The sequence below is a fragment of the Arachis stenosperma genome, chromosome 9 (genome assembly GCF_014773155.1).
Source record: "Arachis stenosperma cultivar V10309 chromosome 9, arast.V10309.gnm1.PFL2, whole genome shotgun sequence".
Classification (NCBI taxonomy): domain Eukaryota; kingdom Viridiplantae; phylum Streptophyta; class Magnoliopsida; order Fabales; family Fabaceae; genus Arachis; species Arachis stenosperma.
Window position 1 is genome coordinate 156,170,876 of NC_080385.1, and position 9,714 is coordinate 156,180,589.

Below are 9,714 nucleotides of genomic sequence, written 5' to 3' on the forward strand. Positions count from 1 at the left end.
TTAATTTACAGAAAATCGGAAGGTCCAAGTTCCCACCAACAAATTGCAGGATCCGATTACTATGTTTCTGACACTACAGTCCAGTAAAGATCCCCTCCTCTCCATATCTGCGTCCTACACTAATCTTGTTTCCATGATAAAATTAATTTGCTTTATTATTATGTGAACAAGCCTGCCTTTATCTTTGACTCTTTATCCTCTTGTGTCACGATATTGTAGCTCATGATATTTAACTTTGGTATAGTAAAATTTTTTAAAGAGATGGTACAAATATTAAACGTGATTAATGGAGTATTATTATTTTTATTATGGTGTTACATGTGATTAAATGTATTATTATTAAAAATTATGTGTCAGAATAATTTTCGGCACACAAATATTAATGAAGTATTAACATGAATAAATAGATGATATATTAAAACTTATAAAACGATTTTATTTTGGCGTTTAAATAGTCTATAAATAACTTTGTATCACTTATTTTTTGAAACTTTTTTTTAATAAATACTATTTATAATATTTTTGGACTATTTTAGTGTTAAAATTAAATTAACATTATTTACACAGTTCAACGTGATATTTGACTGTCTATGTCAATATTTTGATAATATTTATGTGTTAAAATTTTTTTTAAAGATTAATATGAATCACATTTATAAAATTTGAAAACAAAATAAAAACTCGAATTAAATTAAGATAGAAAAGTATAGAGTACCAATATATTATCTGTCAATTTATTGTCAACAATAATTAATTATTATATTTTAAATACATATATAAAGAGACACATCCAAAAACTATATCTATAAAGATACTTCTATTAAACACAGTTATAGAAAAGATATTTTTATTAGACACATCCACAAAAATATTTTTATTAAACAAGTTATAAATAAGAGTCGACAGAAATTAACAAAAATGCTCTTAATAACATAACGGAATTGAATTAAGATTTGTGTATAAATTATGAACAAAATTAAATATTATCTCCGTTGTTATCGTTTAGTAATTTATTTTATATATAGAAAACAAAAAACGTTAATCCATTAATGCAATGAGAACTTTATAAAAGAATGAATATTATTATTTTTATTATGATAATGTTACTTTGTTTTTTATAAATATATGTAAATAACTAAATATACAATAAAAGAATTATATGTGAAATGACATCATCAAAAATTAAATAATATTATTATTTTCTTTTAAAAATTTACATCAAATGAAACTAATTATGTGCCGAAACGTTGGTTTTCCTTCCCCTACCACTAGATGGGCTTTTGAAAAGGATATACAAAAGAAAGCCCAATTGGAATCCATGTAATTGGACTTCATATGAAATACTAAATTGGGCTGGTCTTTTCATTACTTTGGCCCATGGATGTTTCTTACAATTTCGGGTAGATGTCGTTTCCTGTCTCTCTTTGAATTGCAGATTCTCTCTCATCCACCAATCCATCTATCTGTATTGACTGCATCTTTTTCAAATCTAAAATCAGAATATTCGAATTTCACCGCTTCGAAACCCTTCAATTTATCCCCAAATTTTTGAAATCCAAATAATCTTCGCTGTTCTCAAGTAATCTCTCATAAGTCTTCATCACAAAACCAAGCAATCTTCGTCTTCTTCATTTCTCTGGTACACTTCAATTCCTTCTTTCTCTCTCGTTTTCTGCATTCGTGCTTCGCTTTCTCTCTTGTGTTCGCTTCAAAATTCTGGTTGTTGACTCGTTTGTAAGAGATCTTACTGCACTTTTCATGCATTTGTTTTTCTGTCATGAATTGTTTCGAATTTGCTTGTGATTTATGATTTTGCTTATCTCTGCTTTCTAGGCAAAGACGGAAACTAGGGTTTGTAGCTGTAGTTCTCATCATTTGAAGATCATTCACGATGAAGTTCCTCGAGTGTCCTTCCTTGGATCGGTAATTGTAGTTTCAAACGAATTTGAGTTGAATTCTGGGATTTTATTACATAATTTTGGTATATTGTAAGAGTCTCGTGAAACTTGTCCAGGCTTAACGATTTCTTTGGTGATTTGAATTTGGGAGAACGTACTATCAGAGGATGCCTTGAAGCTTATACTTGTAAGGACTAATTAGTGACTTTTAAGTTTCAACAGAATTGATTTTGGGTTTGGATTTGCTCACTGGGTTTGGGTTAGTAATAGTAATTAACGAACTATTTTCTTTTAAAAATTCCGTAGGCAAACATGCTGGAACAGATAAAAAACTCTCTATCAGTTTGGAGAATGAGGTAGATGACTCTAATAAAGCTGAGTTGTGGTAATAGGATCTTTTTCTACAATTTGTTCATAGAATATTTTTTTAAAAAACTGCTTCATTTTCAGATGCTTGAACTTATTGAGAAATCATCTAGCCCTGATTCTCCCCCGCCGGACGACATGTTATTAACCAGATCCAGGTGGCCTTTACTGTGTGGAGAGGTTTCATAAATTGTAAATACCACTTAAGTGCTTCCTTTACACGTTCTAATTATGTTCCCTTTCCAGCCGAAGGACATTGATTTACCTTATTCTTACCTTGTATCACATGTATCCGGACTATGACTTCAGGTATCTCAGTATCTCATGACGTATAAAAATATGATAAAGGGGTTATGGGTAATGCTACTGTCAGCTTAGTTGGCGACATGGCAACCCACTATATAATCCTTTTGTCATTTTTTCTTTTTGGGAGTGTTGTCAAAAGGCTTGACAGACAGTTCATAAAACTGTTGCTCTTGGAGCTGAGAGTTCAAGTCTCTCCATTTCCCAAGTCTTTTTTTCCTGTCTTTTCTTTGGTTTTTTTTACCTTGTTAAACTTCTAAATTGAGTGTCTCTGTTGTTGCATTCTTTAATTTTTCCTTTAATACCATACGCCTGTAATGATTTTTAGTGCAGTCAAAGCTCACCAGTTTTTCACAGAGGAATCATGGGACAATTTTAAGCTTATCTTTGACACCTACATGATTGAAGCCTCAAAGGTACTATGATTGATACTGTCTATTTCTTGTTTTAAGTGTTACTTTTGACTTTTGTATTACTTGCAGCCATGGTGTTTGGTTTCCCCACATCTTTAATGTCTGGGATTGTGATGTTTGGGTAGGTTGTAAAATATATGGTATCTACAAATTCAATATTTCATTTTTGTATGACATTTTACACCTCAGAGCGTGCTTGATGGTCTTGTCTAGATGCACCTAATGATCTTAGTTGTGCAACTTTAAATTTCGAAATATATTCTTTCCTAATTATGTTTATTTATAACACCCTATGAATTCCTAGATTTTAAACATGAACTAATCAACAGAACAGTTGATCAATAATTTAACACATTGGTACATAGTAATATTTTTTATTGTTCTATATATCATTTCTTCTATCAATTTTGAAAATGAAAAAACTCAGGCCGAAATTGGAAAGTCATAAATATTGTCAAGTTTTGTTTGGCATCTTAGGGTCTCGGGTTAGAAATGGCTAAACATATTAATGCACACAATGCACATCTTAGCTATTGTTGTTGCTGTTAGCAATAGTGATTACTTTTGGTATAGTGGTTTCCTTTCCTTGGTTTTGATTAACTTGTCAAAACTGCAGGAATGGGATGAAACTGTTGGGGATGTTTCTCTCCTGGACACATTGTACATGGCTCTTGATGAGGTGAATTACTCTTGTTTTTGAACATGAATGTTGGTGATACCAGAAGGCATTTTCTTGATACCTTGTCTTGCAGGTTGTGAAGTTAGGGGATTGCGAAATTTATGGTTATGTTCCCGACTCTGAAGCTGATCCGTTAGTGGAAAAAGGAGCAATGTAAATTATCATCACAAGCTAAAAATTAAAACTGTAACCACATTTGTTTTACCTGTTACAGATTATTCTGATATTCTTATCTACTTTCTGTAGATGGTCCTTTAATTTCCTCTTTTACAATAGAAAGCTAAAACGCGTTGTGACTTTCCGTTTCAGTTGTTTTAGGTGGGAATTCATATTCTCTTTCAATTGTCTGGAACAACTTTCTACTTTTTGTTTGCATGTTATTCAGCCTTACAACAATGCTGTTTCTGGCAGTAACTTGGTTGCTGATGGATTTCTTATGGATGGAGTACTCAACGAGGGTGATGATGAAATATTTGCTGACATGGATATATGAGTCAACACTGCATATATTATGCTAGTTTGTCAAGACCCCCTTGACGTCCCATGTGTTTATCTGATCAGTTTCCAGTTCTCGTGTTTAGTTCTGTAAAATAAAGCAAATCTATGTGAAGCTTGAGTGGTAGATCTAGCATTTGTATCATCTTATGTGCATATTGTAGAGTCAGTATGTGTGTCGTTCTCTTATATGCACATAGTTAGATTCCGAATCTGAATCGAGTTGTTTGTAGATAACTAATCCTAGTTAGCACATCTCTGGTGTGTAAATAACAGACATTTCCTTGGAAGTGGAGCAACGATCGTTGGATATATGTTTATCTTCTTCTGAAAAGAATGCTTTCTTTGTTCGTCTTGAATATTTGTTTATATTCTGATAAGTGATAATAACTTGTATCCATTTCAAGCATTTTTCATGCACAAGTAAAAGCAAGACAACATTTATTGCACATTGTGGCAGTGGTGCAATTTTCTTTTGTTAGGTTGGTTTTGGACTGATGTAAAATTATTTCGTTTAATAGAAACCTCTCATATACATTCGGCCACGTTATTTCGTTAAGAAAAGTATATAGGCGTCTAGGCGATAGTAAACGTGTCCTTCAGCATAGTTAACCAAGTGGAGAAACATAAACAAATTAAAGGTAAATCAAATATAACTAAAATGTATTTCCTGTCACCTTTTTCTTTTGTGGTCTCTTTTCACGATTTATGTCCTTAGCGTAGCACTACCATCTATGCATTAATTGAAAAAGATACGATTGCGTATGAGTCCAATAATCTTGGCTGAGGTTAAGTTTTTGGATGACATTTGGTATTCTTATGACAACTAATCATATACTTAAAGTCTTATAGGAGGATTGTGCCTACTTGATCTCTATATATATGGCATTGACAAAGATTAGTGATTTAATTTGCGCCACTTGTTGCAATTATCCCAAGTTTAGATTTGATGTAATTGGCTCACACCCCAATCGCCTCGAGTGCTGGCTGCGATTACATGTTCAAATGGCATATAGAATATGTGCATTCATTATCTAAAAGTAATTTAATCAATATTGAAATAATTTTGTTGGCTTTTATATATGTATGTTAGTAAGTTAGTAACTATGCATGTGAGTTCTACTAGCTGGCTAGTAAACTTGTTCTTCATAGCGTGGAGACTAAAGCTTTCATTAGAAAGTGGAAAAGCCGAATAAATTATATATTACTTTCACATTGTCGTGACAAATAAATGAGATGTAATTACTAATAACACAAAGCCAACTGCTTCTCAAGAGTTTTTAATATTGACGTCATTTTATATCAAGATATAAATATCTACTTTCTTCTTTAAGGGTCTTCTTCGCATGATGCAGTGTTGATGAGTTTCAACCTCAATAAAAACATATATATTGTTAACTAAATATAGAATACTAGCAAGATTTTACTAAGATACTTTGAATATTATTAAAATATTATTAGAGTTGTTAGTAGTTGGGAGTTAAGTTAGTAATAGCTCGTAGTTAGTAGATGAATATTTATGAGGTTAGTTGAAAGTATCTTTATAAATAGCATGACTTTTATATCATGTAAAACAACTTCAACACAACAATTTCATATATAATATTATCTTCTTATTCTGCTCTTCTACTCGCAGAAATTCAACAAATATTGTCTAGAATGATAAAATAAATAAATAAATAAAAGTAAATTTGTTTATAGGAGAGGAAACAGACATCTTCGGGAATAGCGGACTGGAGTACCAAAATGGGAGATTTTTTTTTAAATTATATATATAAAGAATGTTAGAGACTTATCAAAATTTATTAGTTTTTGCCATTATTTAACCATTAAAATTCAATTCATTTAGTTTAATAATTCAATAACATACTTTATCCTATATTTTTAAATATAAATGACTAAGTAATGATAAAAAATAATAAATTTTAATAATTTTCTAATATATATATATATATATTACTTTTTTATACACCTTTAGTACACGTTTCTTTATAATATAAAAAGAATTCAATAAAAAAGTGTCCAACCATTTTAAAATTAAGTTGCTTCTTCCTCTTCTATCATTATTATTAACATGGTCATCATCATATATATATATATATATATATATATATATATATATATATATAACTTTTTTATACATTTTTAATACACATTTCTTTAGGTGTCCAAATATTTTAAAATTAAGTATTTAACTAAATTACAGCACACTTCTTTTTTGAAGGTATGTATATATATGCTACAACTGTTTTTTTTTCTTTCTCCTCCTCTTTTTCATTTTTCATTATCGTTTATTGATCTCGTCTTCTTCAATAACATCATCATCGTCATCTCTGTCGTCGTCATCATTTTCTTCTCTTGTTTTTCTTCAATACTTGTTTGATTTTTTTCATCGTCTTCTATCATTATCATCACCATCATAGTTGTCATCTTCTTTAAGCAAATAAAAGCACAAAAAATTTTATTCACACCATAGAAATTTTGATGCATAGTACAAAATTTTTTAAAAGACCACATACTTAGAGTATTAACACTCAACCAATAAAATACACCCAACACAAAATTTTAGTACACAATATATAAATTTTTAAATTTTGGTGCACAATACAAAATTTTTTAAAAGACTATATGTTTAAAAGATTGACATTTAACTAAAGAAATTTTTGGCACACTTAACAGAAATTTTTAAAAAACCACATGTTCGTGCAAGGATACTCGTCTCCGTGCTATACGTCGGACTCTAGGTGTTACTGAGGAGATGACCGGGTTTGCGACGAGGAGCACTTTGCTTGAACACGGACCGAGCGGGGTACCTACAAAAAGGACTCCGACGCTCAAATTAGTAAAAAATATTTTTCAATATACGAGTACCAGAACGAAATACTAGTGTGTGTAGTCTAGATGCCTTTGGTGATTTCAGCAATTGCCATTTTATAGACTTTTTGGGTTGAATCCATTTAGTGATTTGTTGGAGTGAATCCCGGTTTGGGCTGAGATTCTTGGGTGGTTATTGTTATTGTGTTTATCCGCTGCCTACCTACTTCTTTAACGTGGCCGAGGTATAGGGTGTAGGTTCTGATTTTGTAAGGTGCAGTACACAGCCCCCAAGCTTAACTTGCCTGGGTTTTTATTTTTAGCAAGTTGAGCTTAAGTCGACCTATATCTCGGTCTTGGCAGCCCCCAAGCTCAACGCTGCGTTTTGTTCGGTCTTGTGGTTTGCAATCTGTAATTTTTGAAAAGATGGTTTAATGATTAATTATTGGATTCAAAGGGGTGTTTTTTTCCCTTTTTTAGGAAAACGTGTTGTAGTTATTTCACTTAATGACTGCATCTGAACCATTTTTGACCCCTGGTTCCTTAGCGGTTCGTCTTTTTACTTTTCCACTTAGTTAGTGGGTTGTAATAGGCTTTTACTGTTTCTTTCTCTTGGAAAATCTCAAAAAGTCACTCCTTTTTACTCAAATTTTGACCGAAAATGACTTTCAAAGGTTAGAATTTTCTTCTACTCTTTCTCTATATCTTGTCGTAGTTTAGTCTGTAATTGAAAAGGAAAAGTTGAAGAAAAAGCAGAAAGTTGTTGAGGTTAAAAAAGATGATCTTTATTATTGGGTACATGATGATGTTAAGACCCGTGCTTCTTCGTACTGTAGTTCTGATTCTCTTCGAGAGCTTCGTGCCATGAAATTGACTAAGGATGATTCTAATGTTGCTATCGAACTTCTGCCCTGCTCGAGTGAGGATAGGGTTTGTGAGCATAGGGGAGATTGGGGGTACTTCTATATGTATTCTCCTTGTTTATCTGAGTTGTATATTAGGTTTCCTTTTTCTTCTTTTGAATGCGACGTCTTGACTCAGCTAAATTGTGCCCCTTCCCAACTACACCCGAATTCGTGGGTGTTCCTAAAGGCGTACTAGTGTTTGATGGATTTTCTTGAATATTCTCCTTCTCTTGGGATTTTCTTTTCTCTGTTTCAGTCCAAGGGAGTTCGAAAGGGTTTATGGGTTTGTTTGAGTAGCTTTTCTGGTCGTTCTATATTCCTTCTTTATAAGTCTTCTTTTAAAAATTTCAAATTCCTATTCGTCAAAGTCCGATCTGTAGAAACTGAATACCCTTTTTATCTTGATGATGAGTTGATGAAGAGGTATCCGCTTTATTGGTGTTCCGAGCCTATGTAAGTTCTCGAGGCTTATAGGATCGAGGAGGAGGATTTAGTTATTGACTTTTTGGTAAAAAAAATTTGCCACTGGAGAGTGCCTTTCGATCTCTGATATGTTGAATTTTGAAAAAGAGAATGATAGGGAGGGGTTGAGGACGTATATAGGTAATATATATATATATAGTATTAGTCTATTGTTTGATAATTGATGTTTGTTTGTGCTTGTTTGTAGGAGGACGGGTTCCGCATCTAACGTCGTCCAGGCTTCAGTCTTTCCTTGATAAGAAAAAGGAGAAAGGTGTGAGTACTTCTGTGTTTCCGAAGACTGGTGAGGAGGGTGTTGCTTTCTCTACTGCGCAGCCAGTTTCTTCAAAAAGAAAAAGGGACGAGTCTGACAATTCTTTGGAGGTGCTGTCTGAAGGGGGTAAAGCTCCTGCCGAGGTTTCAACCTCGGTTTTTTTTATCATCAATGTAAACTCCATGGTTTCATTCCTGGGGCGAATGCTCATTCTTTGTGGAGTGATCAATTTTCCCTGGCCGAGCTCTCTGAGAGGGCTTCCCAATTTCCTGGGGACATGGTGCTTACCTGCCGTGCCGGGGTGGAAGCCTTAGGTAAATATGTTCAGGTAATTTTCGACTCTCTTTTTCTTCCCTCTCCTCTCTTTTTTTTTGATTGGGTTTAATATTACCCTGTCAGTTTGTTGCTGCTCGTCTACTGTGTGTTAGTCGTACCACCGAATTTCTTGGGGCCGAGCAACAGGTTGATGTTGATAAGTTTGCTGCTCTAGAGCGTTTGGTGAAAGAGAATGAGGGGGTTATTATTGACATTACAGCTAAAATGAAGGAGAAGGAAGATGCTATTACCGATATTGCTGCGAAGTTGAAGGAGAAGGAGCAGGAAGTATGTCATCTTCAGGATCAGATTCAGACTCTTCAGGCCGAGATAAGGGATAATGACAAGACAAAAGGTGAGATGATTGCCCGTATTCATGAGCTGGAGGATCAAGGTATAGAAATGTTTACCTCGGGGTTTGATCGAGCTGTTTCTCAGGTGTCGCTGTTTGTTCCCGGGTTTGATATTCGTCAATTTGATGTGACGAAGATAGTTATTAATGGAGAGTTAGTTCAAGATGAGGCTGGCGATGATCATGATGAGAATGTTCCACCGCCTATTTGATATCTTGGTAGAAAGTAGTTTGGATTTGTATTTTGTTTTTTGAAAAACTTGTCAGTTTTTGTTCCAACGTTAATGATTGATTGTCTGAACTATGGTTTCGGAATGGCTTTGCTATGTTATGCTATATGATTCCAACGTTTATACCTTGTTGGTTCGTAATATGTTTAGAATATGACTGCATAGTATAGTAAATGTATGCTTTTATTCATATGTAATTGTTCCTCAT

General features: G+C 33.2%; 1 protein-coding gene across 2 annotated transcripts; it reads left to right on the top strand.

Moving 5' to 3' along the window:
- The first annotated feature begins 1,420 nt into the window (after positions 1–1,420).
- On the top strand, positions 1,421–4,513 carry LOC130951834 (uncharacterized). 2 transcript variants are annotated; one of them, XM_057880573.1, is made up of 11 exons: positions 1,421–1,639; positions 1,834–1,923; positions 2,015–2,085; positions 2,205–2,254; positions 2,349–2,422; positions 2,511–2,573; positions 2,896–2,983; positions 3,597–3,659; positions 3,733–3,812; positions 3,906–3,977; positions 4,071–4,513. In XM_057880573.1, the coding sequence occupies exons 2-11, from the start codon at positions 1,892–1,894 to the stop codon at positions 4,150–4,152; spliced, it is 675 nt and encodes a 224-aa protein (XP_057736556.1). In that variant the 5' UTR covers positions 1,421–1,639; positions 1,834–1,891; the 3' UTR covers positions 4,153–4,513. The 2 variants fall into 2 exon arrangements, with proteins under 2 accessions (XP_057736556.1, XP_057736557.1); XM_057880574.1 differs by having other exon boundaries at positions 1,437–1,734.
- Positions 4,514–9,714: the final 5,201 nt, after the last annotated feature.